The sequence below is a fragment of the Choloepus didactylus genome, chromosome 17 (assembly GCF_015220235.1).
Source record: "Choloepus didactylus isolate mChoDid1 chromosome 17, mChoDid1.pri, whole genome shotgun sequence".
NCBI classification, from domain to species: Eukaryota; Metazoa; Chordata; class Mammalia; order Pilosa; family Megalonychidae; genus Choloepus; species Choloepus didactylus.
The window spans coordinates 60,904,829-60,924,925 of NC_051323.1; the positions used below are offsets into that span (position 1 = coordinate 60,904,829).

At 48.5% G+C, this 20,097-nt stretch overlaps 1 protein-coding gene across 2 annotated transcripts in view; it reads left to right on the forward strand.

Annotated features, from left to right (window-relative positions):
* The first annotated feature begins 1,407 nt into the window (after nt 1–1,407).
* XDH (xanthine dehydrogenase) overlaps nt 1,408–20,097 on the forward strand; it is a 60,083-nt gene continuing 41,393 nt past the window's right edge. The window contains exons 1-8 of one of the 2 annotated variants that reach the window (XR_005212455.1): nt 1,408–1,790; nt 7,287–7,344; nt 9,671–9,767; nt 11,074–11,182; nt 14,205–14,331; nt 15,266–15,327; nt 18,310–18,378; nt 18,645–18,734. Coding sequence is in view for 1 of the 2 variants with exons in the window: in XM_037807618.1 (XP_037663546.1) it covers nt 1,692–1,790; nt 7,287–7,344; nt 9,671–9,767; nt 11,074–11,182; nt 14,205–14,331; nt 15,266–15,327; nt 18,310–18,378; nt 18,645–18,734 (711 nt within the window). In the remaining variant the exon portion in view is untranslated. The remainder of the gene's footprint in view (nt 1,791–7,286; nt 7,345–9,670; nt 9,768–11,073; nt 11,183–14,204; nt 14,332–15,265; nt 15,328–18,309; nt 18,379–18,644; nt 18,735–20,097) is intronic. The other variant, XM_037807618.1, reaches the window with a different exon arrangement.

The window sequence follows — 20,097 nt, forward strand, 5'->3', positions numbered from 1 at the left end:
AGGAGCTCAAAAGCAATCAAAGCTCCACAGCAGCTGCCCACCCTGATCTGGCCTTCAAGTGAAGGCTCCAAAAGCTTTCCCGAATGGGCCCTTGCTCCAGGGAGTGCCTGGCCCTCAGGAAGCTTCCTCTTCCAGAAATAAAGAGGTTGCTCTTGGGCATTTTCACTCTTCTTATCTCGTGACTTCCAGAAAGACCTGTTCTAAGAAGGAAGACTTGTTCCCAGTTGGACTCAGAGCTCATCTGCTTTTACGTAGCTTTTGGGACCTCACATGCTAACAGAGGGCATACTATAAACCCAGAAATTAATGCAACGGGATATAAATTAGAGTTGGCCTGATCCCAGTCCCTGAAATATCAATCATTCATCCCAAACTGGAGAATTTGTTGCAATGTAGAAAGCATATAAAGCATATTGAAGTCTTCTGTTTTGGAAAAGTGCCCATTTTAGAGTGTTTTTTCCTTATGTATAATACCTTGAAAAATCACAGGGAAAGAAATGATCCAAATATTTTGCTGAAGAAGTAATCATGCCAAGTCAAAGTTTTTGTCAAATATCAGTATTTGCGGTCCCAACTAGTTATTACAGAAATAGTTTCTGAATGACAACACGGGCCCTTACTGAAAATTTCTATCACTTTCAGTTTTCAAAGCTCCACGGTAACAGGGAGGAATATTCACTTCCAGATAAGAAAAGGGGGCTGAAGACTGGCTGAGCCAGAAGAAGCAAACCAACATGTGTCATATTGGAGCATCTCCTGTGGGCCACGCTGTCACCTATTTCTCGCTGACTGCTCTCAGGGACTGTGTATCTGTGTGCTCACCTGTGAGTGAGTTAGCATGTTCCGGCCAAGCGTTGGTGTTCAGCTCTGTGTTGACCCTGCCTCTGCTTATGTGAACGTGCCTTTTAATTTATTTGGTGCTTTGAAATATTTTTATTATGAGACACTCTGACCACTTGTGGAGGGCATTTTCCTAAGAGAAACCAATAAAAGAAAAACTTCAAAAATGGGTTGCTCTCAGGATTATTTTGGAGATGTTTGTTGAGAATATATTTACAAATAATAACAAATATTTTGGTTCTATGTATTTTAAAAAAATATTTGGTTCTATGTATATAGAAAGCAATTTCCAAACCTATCATTTGTCCCTCAGCCCCATTTACAGGATGAAAAAAGAAATGAGCTCCGAAGGTGAAAAGTAACTTGCTGAGGTCAAACCCCAGGTTTCGAGTCCTTGGGGTCCCATCTCATGACGTCTGCGCTCCACCAGGCTTGAGAGAATGAGTCTGAGTTGTGAGAGTCTGGGCTGCTGTAACCTGAGCGCTAAAATGACGTGTGGACGTAGTGTGACTCAGCGCTGTGGGCAGGGACTCTGGCGAGGGCCCTCCCCTGCCCTGACCGGCAGCGGGTGGGAGGGTGACGCTAGCTGCTGGAGGCAGGGGTGAAGCCCCACAGTCTCCAGGCACTGCCTGGCTGAGATCTGGACGCACTTTCCTCTGCGCTCTTTGACAGAGTTGTGGGGCTTGTGACCTGCTGTGTGTGGTTGTTTGCGTTTTCCTTGGTTATGTAAACTGGTGGCTTTTGCCAAGAACTCTCAGTTCCCGGAAGCTCCAAGCTGGTTTTTCTCCCGTTAGCCGACGTTTCTCCATTTTATTAAGAGGCATAGCTCTCGGGTTACAGAGCAGTGAAAAATGCCAGTGTTTTTTGGGAGTGAGACACCTGAAGTTCAAGGACTTCGACCGATGAAAACGACAGCAGACGAGTTGGTTTTCTTTGTGAATGGCAAGAAGGTAAGCAGGAGCTGGCCTTGGTTTTAGCTCCCCCTCTCCCTGGGTGTTGCTGTGTGTTCTCCGGAAGGTTCTTATTCTCTTTTGTGTTCTCTTTTCCTCATTCTCCTTTCTTTCTCTTTCTCTCTCTTCAAATGTATGCTGCATTTTTTGGTAACATTGGGAAAACTTCTCAGGGTTAGAACACAGGTAGGGTGCTCTAGGGGCAAAGGAGTAAGGGATGAGAAAGCAACAAGACAGGGATCCGTGAGCTCAGAGCCGTTGCTCTGCAAGAGGTGGACACACTGGCACTGGGGCCCGAGCAAGGGAGGCGGGGTTCTAGGTGTTTATTCCTGCCGCTTTTGCTGCTTTCTTGCTAATATCAGGATAGAACACGTACACAGCCTTTGATTCTGATCAAGCCTGTGTGTGTGTGTGTAGCAGCCAGCCTGGATTTACTGTGTGAGGATGTATGCTGACACCTTGTGGCAAACCATACTTTTTTCCCCATAAAGGGCAGTTTTCTTCCTACTTAGTTCTGCATCTAAATATTGCACATTTCTCACCTTGATCAAAGTCACCCACTTGAATTAACTTCACTGATGCACAGGACCCAAGGGTAGGTGGAGGGGGGTGGGGGAATATGTCGTGGGCACCAGTCCTCGGGACACCACAAGGATGAGGATCTTCACAAATTTTAATGCAGGTGTAGGTTTCCAGCCTCCACCACCCTCCCTGCATTACTGGTGAGGTGCTGTTACCTGCTGCAGCAGCCCTTGGGAATGAAAGATCTAGTAAGAACGAAGCCGTAGTTGTGCACGCAAGGAGGGACACGTCCTAACCTTGTAATTGATCGCAGTGTGCCTGGTTGATTACCTGTTTTACTATATTGGCATTTTCTGGAGAATGAGGCAACTTTTGAGGAAATTTTTAAGAACTAAAATTGCTTTGCAGGGCTTCTAGACTTCATTGTCAGGATGTGTTTGAATGGCTAGCAAGGAATTTCCTGCAATGTCAACATCAGTTCTCCAAAGGCTGTTTGGTTCTGTTTGGGTGGTGTCACCAGGGGGAACTGGGAAGTGGGCTTGGCGTTTTCCTCCAAGCTGCTTCTTTTTCAAGCTGACATCTGACCCCAAACTAAGAGACAGGACAGAGCTAAGACTTTTGCTTGCAATATTTCAATTTTTTTATACCCAGCAATTATATTGTAGAGATTCTAGAAATTGTTGCTGAATTGGCTTTCTAGAAGTGTTACTTAAACAAAGTCTACTTCTGTAGAAATTTTATAAGCTGGATAAGATGACTTTCAAGGCCTTGTCCAAATCTAAGGTTTTATAATTTATTAAGCTATGGATTCGTGTGTGACAGTGTAAGTTCCTGCTCTTTTCTAAGAATGACTGGCTGTTCTGCACGGGATCTAGAAAAAGGAATTTTGAGATAAATCTGGGTTGGTGAAATTTTTTTTCCCTTAAGTTTTATTTTTACTACAGGGAAGCATTTTTTAAGTTTTTAGATGGTTTCATCACATCAAATGCTGCCATCCGTGGCAGCTTCCACTACTGTCAGTTTCTGTGATGAATATCCATGTTTGTAATTTATAAAGATGGGCCTCTTGAGAAATTGCTGGAAAGGGAGAGAGGCAATGCAAGGAGTAACGAGGTGAAAGCAGTGCTATGAAAACAAGACCAAGCAAGGAAATTCCTGGTTTAAAAAGGCAGCTATGAGTAACTTTGTTCCCATCTCTATTCCCAAGTGGCTCCAGACCCTTTATTACAAGATATTCTATGAGAAGTTTCCAAAGAAGTTACCTAGAGCTTGGTGACTCATTCCTGACTGGGAGCTTCCAACTCTCCTTGTTTCACACCACTCTCTAGGATACTTTCTCCACTACCTGTGGTCCTGGAGAATGTGTAAGATGCAAAAAAGCAAATACCTATCAGATGTATTTGGTGGCAGTGTTAGGCCTCAGAGACTTTTGTTTTCACAACTTCTTCTGTCCTAGTGCCGGAGTCAAAGGGGAAGGGCTGCTCAGAATTTCATCATCATTGTAACGTTAGTCATTTCAGAGGGCAGGACTCTTGCTTTTTTGAGCACCCACTCTGTTGAGTGGAGATTGTGGCACCCGGAGGAGTCTGGGAAGACTTGGCAGGCAGGTGCAGCCTAAGGGGCCGGGTGGTGATCCCAGGTGTGAGGTACAGAGAGACTCAGAGTGTCTTTCACTCACTCACTCACTCGTGTGAATGGTCAACATCCAGCAAACTCCTTCCGGGGCCTGGGGCAATGGGACATGCAAAGGAGAAATAAGGTATCTAACACCAGGCACTTGCCTTCAGGAGCTTAGGAACCACTGGAAGTGGTGGATTATGATTAAGCAAAGAAATATGTTCCAAAATGTATTTCACAGAAAGCTAGCCCATGAGTTACTCTTCTTGGATATTCTTTAACCACTTGGCACAGTGCTTGGCATGTTGAGGCTCAATTAATGTGGCTGGAATGAATGGATGACTATTAAAAGTCCTGAATTAAAGAAATCTAGTTTTTAAACTTTGTGCTTTAAAATAATTTTAAACTTGTGGAAAAGTTGCAGGATGAATTTACTCACATTTACCAATTGTTCACATTTCACATTTGATTGATCATCCTCTCTCAATACTCACACACACATATACATAAACAAAAATAGATCTATATTTATTTATGTATATAATTAATATAAATACACAAATAAGGTATGAACATTTCTTTCTGAACTATTTGAGAGTAAATTGAAGACATCATGTCCTTTTAACCCTCAATACTTCAGTTTGTATTTCCTAAGAAAAAGGATATTCACTTACAGAACCACAGTCCATTTATAAAAATTAGGAAATTTAACATTAGTCCAAAATTGTCATCTAGTCTATAGACCTTACACAAATGTTTTCAAATTTCCCAATAATGTCAATTATAACCTTTCCCCCCGATCCCAGGACCTAGATCATACGTTGAATTTCATTGTCATGTCTCTTTTCTCTTTCAATCTGGAATAGCTCCTCAGCTTTTCTTTGTGTTTTGTGACACTGACATTTCTAAAGAGACTAGGCCCAGTTATTTTTCACAATGTCCTCCATTTCAAATTTGTCTCATACTTTCTTAAAGTAGTTTCAGATCGAGTCTGCATTCCAGGCAGGCATATTAGGAAGTGCTGGCTCTTTCTTGCTGTGTTGTATCGGGAGGCACAGGCTGCCAGCTTTTCCCAACATTATTGATGCGAACTGGGGTCACTTGGTTAAAGTGGTGTCTGCCAGGTTTCTTCACAAATTACTCTTTTTTCACTTGTAATTAATAAATAATCTGTGAGAAGATACTTTGAGATCATACAAACGTCTTGTTCTTCATGAAACTTACACCCACTAGTCTCATCATCCACTGATGATTCTTGACTTGGTCAATTATTGTTTTGATTATAAGATGGCCAAGTATATTTAAAGTATATTTTTCTGTAAGGAAGAACTCTCCCTCCTCCCCTATTTGTTTGTTAATTTATTATCAGTTTGGACTAATAGGTTTTTATCATATTTAATGCGTTATACATCCATTACTCCATTATTTGTTTTGATGCTCAAGTTTTCCCAGAAGAAATCTGTTTAGCCCAATATTTCCTAAGCCCACTTCACCTCTAAGCGGTTTTCCCTTGGCATGCCCATTGGCATCCTGCTTAGGGAGTGCTACATGGATTACACCATGGGAAGCCCTGCAGCCAAGCTGTGAGAGAGGCGTGGGAGTTCTCTGCAGGAATTCAAGGATAGAAAAAGACTTGTAACTGGGATGATCTGGGAAGGCTTTGCAAGGGAAGTGTTTGGGTCTTTTGATAAATCAAGGTGCAGGTGGAAGGGGAGTGGAGTGGCCAAAAGCTCCTTCTGCCATCTAAAAGAAAAGTGCTAAAGATCTTTATTTTGGGCATGTCTGGTTTCTTCTCTGGGAGAAAGGACATGTCTCTCTGTGTGATCTTTGTAATTAGGGTATTGATTACAACCACCTGGACTCATGGAGTGTAATCATTAAAGAAAATGGATTTTATTCTCACTGTCCCTTTAAACGTTATTCAAGGAGCACATTTTAGCAGTTTCGTGACTTTTTTGATTACTTTTGGTCAATAAAAAATCCTATGGGCATTTTCAGTTGCCAAACAGTCTCAATTCAGGAGGGAGAGGTGAGGGTAGCAATCAAGTTCTTATTGAATGGCCACTGTTGGAAGATGGCTTCCTGCTTTCTGGGCCCATCAGGGGTTTGGAGTTGACTCTTCCTCTTCTGATTTCCTTCAAGGGTTCATCAGCGACCACCATGGGAACATCCTATCGCATGTTTCATGCACGAGTGATGCATTGTCCTCAGGCTGGCTGCTCTCCCCCAGCCTCCAGGTTTGGGGGTCCACTTCACCTAGACTCTGTCAGAGGTTCCACTGCCCCCTCTATGAATTAAAAACCCACAGTCCAGCACTCTCTCTCTCCCTCTCTTTCCCTCTCTCATGCATGGACTGGGCTAGGTGCTTGGTAAATGCTTTCACGTCCATTGCTCTACAAACTCTAGGAGTGCACAGTAATCCCAGCTCTGTCACCACTTCTTCCCCTCCTCTATCTAGTCTTTCTCTAGCCGTTTAGAAATGACAGACCACCATGTACCCCATGCTGCAAGGTGGCGTGCCAGCTTTATATGTAGAGCTGTGGAAGGCCCCTCACCAGGTTTGCAGAGAGGGGCAGATACCTCTTCCCCTCCCCCTTCAGAAGATGAGAGGCTCATAGTACAATTCTCACTAAAGAAACCCTTATCACAGAGTCTCTCCCCTTAATTAACCTGACAACTCAAACCCTTGTACCCTTGATAATGCTTGAGGGCTCTAAGAGTAGCTAAACAGGTTTTCATAGATTTCCTTTGACAATTTACATCTGGGACTGGCACCTCACTTTGTAGACAACCTTTTTCTACCTTTATTAAGCCTTTGGTTTGAGTTTTCTCCTCCATTTCTGATGGTTAACATCGTTGACTGTGATACCCCATCACATACAACACTTCGTTGTGAGTTCAAGCTAGCAGACTGACTTTTTGCAGCCCCATAGTCGGTCAGCGCACAAATGCTCAAGGAGGGAAGCCAGGGTGCTGCATGCGAGGCTGCCAGCAGTCCCTGGCACTCCCACATGTGCTCCCATGGCTGGAAAGGGGAGGACACATTTGATATGAAGGTGGCTTTGGCTTGGTCAGCCCAGCATGGCGGATGCAACTCCTGAGTGTTCTGTGGTAGACCCCGGCCTGGCACTATTGCAAAATTTTAGAGTTTAAGGCTCTGAGCCTGTGCATAGACTGACTTGTGTTTAACTTGCTCATTTTATGGAATTGTCAAAAGCTCTTAGTTTTCATGATATATGCAGAATGTCCCTATTATCTCTACTAATTCTTGGGTGAGACATAGAAGGGAGAAATAAATTACAGAAGGATGGCTAAGTGCGCCTATGATATATTTTTCTTTCATTTCTTTTCTTGCAGGTGGTAGATAAAAATGTTGATCCAGAAACAACACTCTTGGCCTACCTGAGAAGAAAATGTATCCTGACTTTGAGGTGGGAGTGAGGGAGATGGGCTGACACGAAGTCATCCTCTGGGCCTTACATCATTTTCTAGCAACCAGCTGGGAGGCAGTGAGGTGCAGAGGAGAGAGCACCGGATCAAGGTCTGAGTGTGGGTGTTTTAGCTGTGGTTCGGTCTCTCAGTAGCTGTGTGACCCTGGGCAGTCATATGAGCTCTCTGGTTCTTAAATTTTCAGCTATCAAATGAGGGGATTGTTCTTGATGTTCTTTAAGTTCTCTTCCAGTAAAGACTCTCGTGGTGCCAAAGTTTAAATTCTGGATCTGTAAAAATAAAATATTCTGAAAGGCCCTCATAAGGCCTAGAGAGCTTCGGGATCATTCCCCCTTGGGAGGAGAGGGTTCCTTCCTTAGGTGACCTTTGCTTAATAAATAAATGGGCTCCTTGGCAAGCAATTCCAGCTCTGCTTGAGTGGAGGGAAAGATGAGGGGAAGGGGGTCTATTGGGAAAGTGATACCCAAGATGGGAATTTGTGCAGAAGCGTGACTCATTGTGGGAACGGTAGATCCTGGAGGCACCAGGAGCGGGTGACCTGTAGAGCGGCTTTGGATGAGGCTCATCCCTCAGCGTGGAGAGGGGTTCTGTAAGATCCCCTGTACGTTTTGTTCTTTCCAAGCATGAAAGTATTCTGAGACCTTGGAATAAAAACAAAACCAAAAATTGGTCATTGGAGTTACCATGTAGTGAGCCCTTCCTGTATACAGGCAGAGCTCTGAATGCATTGCCTGGGTCATTTCACATAATCCCCCCGCAATCCTGCGGAAGGATGACGCTCCCTTCCCGCAGATGAGGCCGTGCATTCTGGGCAACCAGTTGCAGAGCCTGGGCCGAAACCTAGAGCCGCGGTCTCCACCTCTCACCTGTGCTGGAGACTCTCCGGGACTGTGCTCCGCCTGCCCTCTGTGAAGGGGCCCCTCGCCCCCCAGAGGGATGTGAGGCAGGGGGCCCAGGAGACCCATTCCAGTGACACATCCGGGGACAACAAAGGATTGCTTTGACACGCACAGAAGCGAGCCAGAATCCATGGCCTTTGCTGTGGTTCCCCACCCCCTATCAGGCAGTCAATGACGATGATGCATTTTTCCAGGAATTTCGAGCTGGCGTGGGCAGCTCCAATCTAGTCAGGACTGTTAGCTTTTTGGTAGTGGAGGAATCCCTTGGTAGGATCTGGAGGCTGTGGGGAACGCCAGGTAGCCTGTCTACCTGGGACGTCTGGGAACAGACTCTCATTCTTAGAGATTGTGGATATCATTTTAATTTTTTTAAGTATATTTTTGAAGACCTGAGAGCTTCAGAAATGCCTTATCATAACAATTCACTGGTTAAAGGTCAATCTGAAGATGTGAAAGGAAATCCAAAACTGAAAGTTAGCATGCAAACATGAAGTCCCCGCAGCTTGCTGCTGTTTGTGCAATTCCTGGGAGTCCTGGGCAAGAGAGAAGGACTTCTTTCTTCCAGAAAGACCCCAGGCTAGAGGAAGACCTTGCTGGGCTTTGGGCTGTCATGCCTGTCCTCACATGCCCCTAGAGTTTGTGCAGTTGTACATACATCCTGATTAGTGAAAAGAATAACTTAAGACAGCTAACCCTTCCCCCAACATGATTCGAAAGAGGCTGCGTGAAAGCCATTATTGCTTTTCTTTAGAACAGCCTTTTAGGCATTTTGAACTGTAAAGTGTCAGTTACCTATTTCCTCAAGTACATGTAAGAGATGGTTCCAATTTTGATCTATGACCTTAAAAGTCTCCTTCATTTTAATTTTTATTCATATATCGTTTGGGCTGGATATTCAAAAGCACCTGTGCAGCCCTAATTTTTGGGATTTCATCAGCCCAGAAGGTTCTGGGTGAAACGCTGGGATTGAGCACGTCCCAGAACAGGTGGGACCGAGTGTTTTCACTGCGTGCCCAGCTGGCGTGATGGCTGCCCACCCACTCAGTGTTTGGGTCACGTGATTTACCTGCCTGGTGAGCCATGGGGTTGAGGGCATATGGGACCATGCCTGGAAGATCCCAGCCCCGAGGGAAGTCTCCAGGACCCTAGAACTCAAGACCTGGGGATGATCCCTGGGTGTGTCCGATGGGACCCTGACACCTTTCCTCTTCTGTGCAGTGGAACTACCCCATTCCCGGGGCCCCTCTGAATGAGGAGGGGGTGGGCCTGGTGCCTCCCCAGGTCGAGGGGCCTGAGCCCGTGTAGCTGTGGGTGACCACATGTGCAGCATTGCTCAGGCGAAGACCCCAACCCCCTTCCCTTGAGCCTGTGTTCCTTAACCTGACCACACAGTGGGGCTGTGCGGGACCAAGCTTGGCTGTGGAGAAGGGGGCTGCGGAGCTTGCACCGTGATGCTTTCCAAATACGATCGACTCCAGAACAAGATAGTGTATCTTTTGCTTGTGGTTGATTTCCCATGAGTTGACTCTGGTGCAGGGATTAGCTCATGAGTGGGTGTGTGAGTTGTGTTGAGCATGAGTGTGTGTGTGTGTCTGAGTGCATGTGTGTGCATGCATGAGTGGGAGCGTGTGTGCATACACGAGACCCTCATGGCTCTGGGCAGGACCTGATCCTGGCAGGGGAGCTGTGGAATTGTGCCTTAGGAAACACCTTCCTGGCTCGTGCCCATCGGTAAGACCAAACTGCTGCTCTTCAAAATCCAGATCCATATCACTCCTCATAAAGCCCTTCAAGAGCTCTCCCTTGCCCCCAGGATAAAGTCCAAGCTCTTTGCTTAGCAGGCGAGGCCCTTCATGATATGCCCCAGTTTTCCTCTCTAGTTTTGCCCAACACTCTGTTCATGCTGAGACAATTGTGAACTACCAAAGCACCCAAGTTTGGAATGTTCTTTCTTCGAGGTCTCTGGTCTCCACCTGGCTAACTCTTACTAGCTCATTAGGACTGGGCCAACATATCGCCTCCTCCAGGAAGCCTTCCTTGACCTCTCAAGCCTGGGTTAGGTGCCCTTTGTCGGCACTGTTTCCATAGTGCCCTGTGTGCATCCCTCCAGAAGCACTTACCATAACTCATTTAAATTGCCTCTCACACTCGCTTCTGTCTTGCCAGCCTGAGTGCAAGCTATTGAAGGACATGGATTTTGTCATATTTACCTTTATATCCTCAGTCCTCAGCAGAGCCTGCCGTATGCTTGGTACTCAACAAATGGTGATGATGGTATAAATGAATGAGTGATAAACAAAGGAGCAAATGAAAGAATGCTCCATCTAAGGAGCTGGTGTCTTACGTTGCCCAGGAAATTTCCCTCCCCTTCAATCCACAGAGGAATGGGAGAGATAGAGAAATAGAGGTAGGTGAAAGCAGGGATGCAAAAGTGACTGGAGGTTTTGAAACAGAGGATGCTAAGGAGGGGCTCTGCAGAGAAAGGGGTGCACTTCTGTGCTGGGGTCTGCCAGGACCTCCTCTCGAGTGGCCTCCAGATGAGGGCTGAGTGGGAAGGGGCTGCCAGTGACCCTGCCTCCCTCACCCCAGCTCAGCCTGGGGTGCACTTGGTGGTGTCTGACCCCACAGGACTTTGCGGGGCTTAAGGCCCCGAGTCTTGGGTGCATAAGAAACCCGAGCATAATGTAGCATGAAGAGAAGTCGCGTGAAGCTTCACGAAGCCTCCCAGGTCCTGCACTGGGACCTGCTCTGATGACCTGACTGGGGAATGGAGTGGCCTTAATCTGGACTTCCAGACACTTTTCTGTCAATGCCTGCCTGGCCCCCGTCTGCTCCTTGCACCACGTTGCCGTGACGACTGTGGAAGGAATAGGAAGCACCAAGACGAGGCTGCATCCTGTGCAGGTAACCAGACGAAAGGGAGTGGTGCTCTTGAGGTGCGGCCATTCTGCAGAGCCTCACGCCAAGGCCTCAGGTTCGCGCCCGGGATCCCTCCCCACCTCCCCCGGTGCTAGGCGGCGCCTGAGCCTGACGCTCCCTTGGGTGGCCCGGGGGAGTGGAGCCTTGTATGACCGGGAGAGGACCGAGAGGTCCAGTGACTCTGGCGGCCAGGGAGGTCCAGCTGCTCCGGGACTGGAAGGAGGAGGGCAGAGGAGACTTTGCTCACCTTGTGCCAGCTGTGTGCTTAGGAAACCCCTGCCTTCCTAGATGCCAGATTCCAAATTCTCGGGGCACTCCCTGCTCTCTGGAATGGCATCCCAGTTGCACCCCATCCCCTCACACCCACAGATGACACAAATGTGGACTGCAGGCCACCACCCTCCTTAAAATGGAGGTTAGCACGTGCTAACTCAGGTACTGAAGCCCTACGAGGGTCTGGCCGAGGCTTTCTCCTTGGTGCTATCAGGCTCCCTGGGAAGAGATTGGAATCAGGAGCTCTCTGGGGAAGAGTGGGCAGTAACCTGAGAGGTCTTGTGAGGAGAAGCAGGAGGCTCTTAGGCAAAGTGGAAACCCAAAGGGTGAAGGGGTAGCTGAGCACCGTGGGCAGGGACACCACTGCTCCTAGTGCTTTCTGTTTGGGGAAACTGAGGCAGTGGCTCTTTGGTATACTACAGTCACAGAAGATACCAGAGCCATGTGCAGGTCTGAAGACCCCTTGTCCATTTGAGGAGATGTCATTCAAATCAGACCTTCTTTGAGCACCTACGTGACATCCTAGAGCCAGGGCCTTCCGGTTGAGCAAGCTGGCTCGATTCCTCAGGAGAGTGTTGGGTCAGTTGTGCGAGTCGAGGCAGGGTGGAGATGGCATTGCCTCACCTCCTTAGCTTCATTTCTTAGGCAGGGGAGGGAGAAATCATTAAACTTTAACCTGCAGGGGATGCAACAGGGTTAACTTGTAAATTTCTTTGCAAAAAGTAGATGAATGAAGGAATCAATAGTTGAAATATAGGGATTGTATCCATATATTCTGGCTAAAACTCTCCCTTTCCAATGGTACAGATCCTGATGCTCTATTTTGGCTGCAAATTAGCTATAGAGCATCTCCTTGTTTGTTTATTTTGTTTTTCTCTTAGTTTCTGACATTATGCTTTCCTGATTTTCCTCCTATCTCCAGCTGAGCATTTTGTGCTGGCACTTCCTCTGTTCAACCCCTACTAGTTGGAGTGCCACACCCCTTCTTTGTCTTTACCCTCTCCCTGGGTGAGTTTCTTACCAGCTACCTGCCAATAGCATTCACATTTATATCTGCAGCTTTGACCTTTCCTCAGAAATTAGACTTATATTTCCAACTGCCTATTTGACATCACTGGATGGATGTTTGATCTCAAACTTAACAACTCTTTATTTTTGCCTCGAACTCCTTCCTTCCCCACTCTTCCTCCATCTGAGTCAATGGTAAAGCCATTTACACAGTTGCTCAAAACAAAAATGCAGGTGTCACCTTAGATTCTTCACTTTCCCTCCTACCCCACACCCGCTGCCTCAACAGGTGCTGCCCCTCTACCTCCAAGACACACAACAAAACTGTCATTTGCTTTCCGTTTCCTGTTACTCTGTCTAAGCCACAAGCACCCTTGCCTGGAGCTCTGCTTCCACTCTTGTGCTCTACAACCACTTCTCTGTGCAGTAGCTGGAGTGATTCTCTAAAAACATGCATCCTGTCACACCACTTCCTGCTTAAAATCCTGCCATGGCTTCCCAGTGCACCTGGGATAAAAGGCCAAGCGCCTGCCCTGGCTTACGAAGGGCTGTGTGACCCGGCGCCCATGGCCCGGCCCCTGCCTGCACCTGACCTCTCCAGCCATGCAGGCCCCTCAGCTCCTCTAGCTCACAGGGCTCGTCCCATACCCAGGGCATTTGCACGTGCTGCTCCTGCTCCCCAGACCAAATCATGCTATTAAATTCCTCTGAAAGGTCCTTTTTCCTGACCACTGAGTGGCCATTAGTTACTCTGTCATCCTGTACATTCTCTGCATAGCAGAGGTTCCCACCTGGACTTTCCTTCTTTGTTTGCTTTGTCAGTACTTCTCCTACTAGGGTGTGAGCTTCATGAGATCAGGGACTTTGTCTCTCTTCTTTGCCACTGTCCCCAGTACCTCTACCATCCCTGCCACGTAAAAGGTTCTCAGTAAATCTAAAGTGAACAAATCTGTATTTTAGGCCCTGAGGGCACACTAGCAATTTACCTGATAGAAATACCTAGAAGGGCCCCCAAGAGACAAAAACAAACAAACACTGTGAATGAGTGACTTGCGTACTAAAACTATTCCAGGTTTAAATGAAAAGTCTGTGACATTCAAAGCATAAAGTAAATTCTCAATTCTTTTGTCCCCAATGGGCCTCAAGGGTTGCCTTCACTTAAGAACACAGCAGGGTTCTAGTTTGGAATAAAATGTATTCAGTTCATTCTTAATGAAGATCGGTTGAGTTGGATCGCAGAACAAAACCAGGCTCTTCTGTTCACCAGCCGTGTGATTTTGTATTAATCTCTAAAATTCTCTGGGCTGGCTTCCTCTTCTATAAAATAAAGGGAATGGAGGGCAGGAAGACCCCTTCCAGATCCAAGAGTTGTTATTCTTTGAAGGGCCCATTCTGCTAATGACTAGCATTGATTGGCACCCGCTGTATGCCAGGTATAATTCTGAGAATTTTATGTGCAGCATCTCATTTAATCCTTACCACAGCTCTAGAGGCAGGTACTAGAATTGTCCTCATTTTATGGATGAGGAGCCCATGGCTCAGGGAGGCATAATAATCTTAATAATCTGGCCAAGCTCACAGTGGCTAGGTGGGGCCCTGGGACTTGGCTTCGGGCAGTGACTGCTACCCCAACAGCCTCCCACCGAGTGTTGATTCAGCTGAGTCGCACAGGGAGCCTGGGAGGGGTTCTGCCAACACTGACGGCTTTGTCATCTGCCCCTTTTAGGAGAGAATCGCCAAAAGCCACGGCTCCCAATGTGGGTTCTGCACCCCCGGCATCGTCATGAGCATGTACACACTGCTCCGGAACCAGCCTGAGCCCACCATCGAGGAGATCGAGGATGCCTTCCAAGGTACAGGTCTCCAGGGACAGCCTAGGAGATGATGGGATGGAGACTGGGGCCCTGCAGGGGCCAGGGCAGGGCCTGTGAGACAGCCAGCTTGTGAGACGGGCTTGGAGGCACTGCCCTTTGGAGGACAGATGCAGCCCACCCCAGTGTGGCAGCTAAGATCTGCTAGGAAGTTAGCCCTTTCTTAGTTTGGAAAACACTTGGGTGGTTTGGAGGCTTCCTGGGGTCTCCTGCTTGTGTACTCAGCTCCCTGAGGTGTCTTCCTGCCCTCCCCCAGGGCTGGGATGGGGTTGCAATGGGAGGCCACCAGGGGCCATTTGGGGAGCTCCACAGGGACTAGCAATCTGACTTCCTTTCCTCTCAGCTTCCCCTAGAACAGGATTCTGCAGGGCAAAGCTCGCATGTGATGAAGGGGGCTACGAATCTGAGCCATGGGAAGGCATGGGCTTTCCTTTGTGCCTCCTGCCAATGTACCATGTGTCTGTTCCTGTAAAAGGTTCCCCATTCACTTGCCATTTCAATGTTTCACCTATTTCAACCAGTTTCATTCAGTCCTGTCACATCCAGGCGCTGTACAAGGTACAAAGACACAGGTGTGAAAGACACAGTTGCCTCTCTCTCCAGGAGTTTGCACTTGGATGGGGAAAAGAGTTTCTAATATAGTCTGGTAAACTCACTGATAGTTATGACGAGGCACTGTGAGGGCATTGAGAAGGGGCACCTGACTCCGTCTGAGCGTTCTAGGAAGGCTTCCCGAAGGAAGTGATGATAGGTATTTTGAAATCAGAGCTACAAGGAGGAGCAGGCAGTGGAAATAGAATATGCAAGGGCAGGCTGGTAAAAGAGAGCATCACACTGAGCCCTGAGCCAAGCCACAGACTCCTAACCCACCCCGGGGGCCTGCACTAACATCCCAGCTCTTTTCTTGACCCCACAGGGAACCTGTGCCGCTGTACAGGCTACAGACCCATCCTGCAGGGCTTCCGGACCTTTGCTAGGGTAAGTGGGGCCCCAGAGCAGACCCACTCAAGGATCTCAGTTGGGAGGGATGCCAAAAACCTCTGGACTACACGAGAATTAAGAGATAAAATGGACAGTTGGTGGTCCTGGAACTGGACACCTGTAGCATTGGGAGAGTCCTCTGCCAGTCTTACTCAGGGAGGGTAATTACTGATAGTGCAGGAAGCTGGTTCCTGGAGGAGGCTCGCTGCCCAAGCGCTAACTTCCTCCAGGGCCTTCAGGCCTGGCAGCTTCCCCTGGGCACTCAGCCCATGGAGCAGGTACTGAAAGTGGCATTTAATAACAACACAGCCTGGCTCAGCACTTGCCTCCTGCCCGCCTCTTGGCTGCGTCCTGCAGTTGGCACACTGCCGGGCTCATGAAGCTGATAATTAGCTCTCCAGGCAGTTTGCGAACCCCTGCGGTTTTCATGTGACTCAGTAAACCACAGCCAGGGCAGGCAGGTGATACACAAACCCAGACCCACACCTGCCGTCTTGCAGGGAGGGCACAGGGCTGGCCTCTCCTCTCATGGCTTCATCTCCCAAACTTTGTCCTGACCCCCTGGCTGGGTCAAGTTGATCCTGAGTCCAATCAAAACAATTTATCTCGAGTTGATTCTGGGTGGAGGCGAGAGTTACAAGCATTTTCTGCCGTTCCTCAGGGTTAGCAGATCATGAGAGGGTGCCCTGTATCCATATCACCCCAAAATGGGGGGAGCTGGAGCTGGGGCTCCGTAAAGACGGAAAGCACCACATCCCGGTGAGTGCTGTTGATGGTGAAGCACAAGGAGGTGCGGATTTAAACTAAGATGATGGCGAGCACAGATGTGAGGTCTGCACCCCTGGGCTCCAGTCCCATTGCAGCGCGTAATAGATGCACGACCTTGAGCAAGTTTTCTGGTTGCTCAAATGGGGATTATAACAATACCTACTTTTAGTGTTTGTAAAAATTAAGTACTTCTTGTAAAGCCCATAGAACAAGGCCTAGAACACCTTAAGCGGTCAGTAAATGGCAACTATAAATGATGATGTGGATACATTTCTTCCATTAATCACTATTTGATCTTCAAAAATCACTCAGGCTTCCCTGACAATCAGGGGTGGTTAATCTTTCCCCTCTACTTACTTCATAAGAGGCGCCCCAAAGAGCTACAATCCAGCCAGCCCTCCTACTTTCTCAAAAGAGAGGGGCTTTTGAGTGTAGCAGACAATTAATCTCCTTCCCCTCTCTGACTTTTATCACCACTGAAATAGTTCCTGATCTCACTGCACCCAGCTGCCAGGCTGCCTGGAGCAGAGCTGAGCGGCCTGAAAGCCTGGCACAGACCGTGCTCAGAAGCTCGTGCCTGCTACTCATTGGAGGCCCCTCGGCCCTCATTTGGAGCCTTTTCACTCTTATTTTAGACACAGTTCTAACAAACTTGGTTCCCTGGTTTCCCTGTCCATGGCTCCCTAGAAAAGGGTGAGAAGGGTCTGCTAGAGACAAGCACACTGTTCACAGCCAGAAATGACAGCCTCTTTCCGGCAGCCAGGAAGGAAACCCTAGGGACAGGCATGAGCCCAGTGGTCTCAGCCGAGTGAGCAAAGTGGGAATTTTTCTGGGGGAAAAATCTGCCTTCTCCAACTGCGGTAGCCTTTGAGGGCAGTGATGTGATACTGTCCTGAGCATTAATCCATGCCAGAAGCACTTCAGTGACTTATGAAGAAAAAAGATTAAGTGATAATGCACTGGCACATTCATTATCAGGAAAATAACGTGCTTCCTTGAAATATGTCCTTCCCCACGAGGGCCAGCTGAGAGAGCCTGGTACTTCCTCGGCATCACTCCTTCTCTAAGAAAAAAGGGGATTTTCATGCTGTTGAGACAAGGCGCTTACGACCCTCTCTGTCTTTCTTCCTTTCTAAACATAAAGAGGGAGGGCAAGGGGACAGGGGCAGATCTGAAACAGAGAGAGCAGCCCTGGCAGAGCGTGGAGACGAGGGAGGGCTTCTGTCTCGATGCCATCGCCCGACAGTGACCACACGTTCCCAAAGGCTGCAGCTCTGGCCTCCGTGACCCTCCCAGAGCTTTCTTGGGGATGCTGGTGGGTTGTGACACATCCTTTGGGAAATGCCAGCCTGGCATGGTGTCTCCCGTGGCTCCGTGCTGAAGGGCTGCCCCCAGCCTGCTCCTCCAGGAAGCCGCTGTCCTGGAAACGTGCCTGTGAGCTCTCCCCACGCTTGCCCTGCAGCACAGCTCCATGATTCAGAAGCGTCTCCTGAGCTGTGCCTCCTGCCTTCTTGGGGGCAGATGGGTCAGACCTGGCCAGGTGAACATGTCCCTTCCCCTCCCTGCAATGCCTCGCGTCTGGGATTGAGTCCCTGCTCTGCAGCTGGCGTCCTGAGAGGGCCTAGGCAAGCCCCTCTCCCGTAGGTGACGGTGATCAGATGGTACCCCAGCTCCAGGAGGAGTGAGGGGTGTTTAGCTTTCTAGGAACAAGCACCTGCATTGCCTGCACACAGCTGGGCCCCAGCATGGGTCTTGAAACATCCTTGGCAAGAGCCTTGCAGAAAGCCCAGCCCAGGAGGTACCCGGCCAGGCCCAGAGAACTTGTCCGATGTAGAAGTAGAGGCCCCTGAGGCCTGGTGGGAATTTCTGTCATGGAGGCTTCCCAAGAAAGCAGCACAGAAGAAAGAAAATGTGAATTAACATAGGTTTTGATAAAGTAGGACCTACTCTTCATGGGGAAATTTTCTTGAAATTGCTTCTGGAGGAGGTCCTACTTGTTTATCCGGGAGTTATTTAATTCACGTCAGCCAAGCAAGGGAGAATGTGGCAGAGGCCTCAGCGCCCTTCAGGGAGGCGAGTCGAATGGAACAGGGGTCTTGGCTTCCCTGATGGCTGTCGGGAGGTATCAGAGCTGCATTTCACCGGATATTCATCACCCTGGATCTTTAGCGTCTGTGCAAACTCTTTGTGTGAATGTTGTTATCTCTCTAGGATGGTGGATGCTGTGGAGGGAAAGGGGAAAATCCAAACTGCTGCATGAACCAGAAGGAAGACCACACAGTAAGTAAGCCGCTCTCTCCCCGGCAGCTGGGAACGAGCCCCGGATTGGAGATTGGGGGGAGGAGCCTGTTATGCCCAGATTACAGGCGTGGGGAGCACACCTGAGCCCTGGATCATCTGGCCAGACCTTCCTTCCCTGGTTGCAGCCGGGGCCTCTAGCTGCCCAAGGGGAACTGGGGACAAGCTCACGTGGGGAAAGGGCTGATCGGGCCTCCTGGACATCTGAAAAGGGGAAGTTCTCTAACACCCTGCCTTGTCTTTCCCAGCATCTCACTCTCTCTCCAGCGCTATTCAACCCAGAGGGGTTCATGCCCCTGGACGCCACCCAGGAGCCCATCTTCCCCCCGGAGCTACTGGTAGGTTCAGCGCCCAGGAGAGGTTCAGCCAGGTTCTGCGAGCCCCTGCAGACCTGCTCTGTTTCCATACCTGGTGGGAACTGGGTGTATTTGTCCCATAGGTTTCAGCCTAAATTTCCCTTCCTTTTTCCAGCACCCCTGCTAGGCAAGCCCCTCCGTACTACACTCCCACAGCGCCCTGTGCTTCTCTCCTTCCACTGATGCCATGCTTCTAGTGATGGATTTGATGTGTTCTTTGCTAGATTATAAGCACCGTGAGGACAGGGCCTGGTTCTCTCTGGCACACTGTCTAGCAATAGCAGGGGCCCTAGAAGTGTTTGTTGACCTCCGGCTGAATCTAATGTGTAAACCCCTCCAGGCAGCCTGTTCTCTCTGGAAGCAGTCCATTTCTTTTTCTAAAAAGCCATGCTGAGACTTGCTACTCTGTTTTGAGGACACCCTTAAACCCACTGCCCCACTTTGGTTGATTTCTCTCCTCCACCCTGACATGAATGGGAGGGAGCAATCAAGCCACTCCCAGCTGGCTTCTCACGAGCAGATTTCTCAGGGGTGTTGAGCAGATGAAAACTGCCTGGGGCAGTTCAACAATCCAGAAAGAATGGCTTTGGGGCAGGCAGCCAAGAACATCTTCTCCCGATTTGCAAAACCCTGGAAAAACCACCAGTGTGACTTAGGGGCTTTCATTCCCAGCCCAGAGTTACCCCTCGAGCGCTCGAGTCAGCTGGCCTGAGCTTTCCACTCTGGTTCCCCATCCTTGGCCCCCTTCACCCCCTCACCCTGAACACTGAGCCTCTCGGGGGCAGCGGGGGGCCCTGCAAGGAACCTGGGCTTTCCGCCAGGGCGGCCCACAGCTGGGTGGACCTTGGCAGGCCCCACAACCCCCCTGGGCCCTGGGTTCCTCCTTTGCCTATAAAACAGGAACTTGCAGGCTTCCTTCACTGGGGGTCATGTGGAGACTGAATGTGACAGCGTGCAGACAGCTGCCCCAGAGAAGGTTCTGTCTCAGCATGATTAGTTCCTTCCTTCCCCCTTGACCTGTGTTTTCTTTCTTTTTTTTTTAATTTAAAATCACTTTATCAAACAAAAAAAATTTCCAAACAAAACAGAGCAAAGCAATGGGTTACGCACCCATACTCTGGTGCAGATGGTCCGAATTCATATCCCAGCTCTACCACTTACCCATTGTGTGGCCTGGGGTGATTTCTTTCTTTTTTTTTTTAATTTAAAATTACTTTATTTATCAAATAAAAAAAATTTCCAAACAAACAAAGCAAAGCAATGGGAAAAACAAATATCCTGAAATAACTTCATTCCTTCCAACATACTCCTTCCAGACCAAAAGAAAATTAATGAACCATAGTCT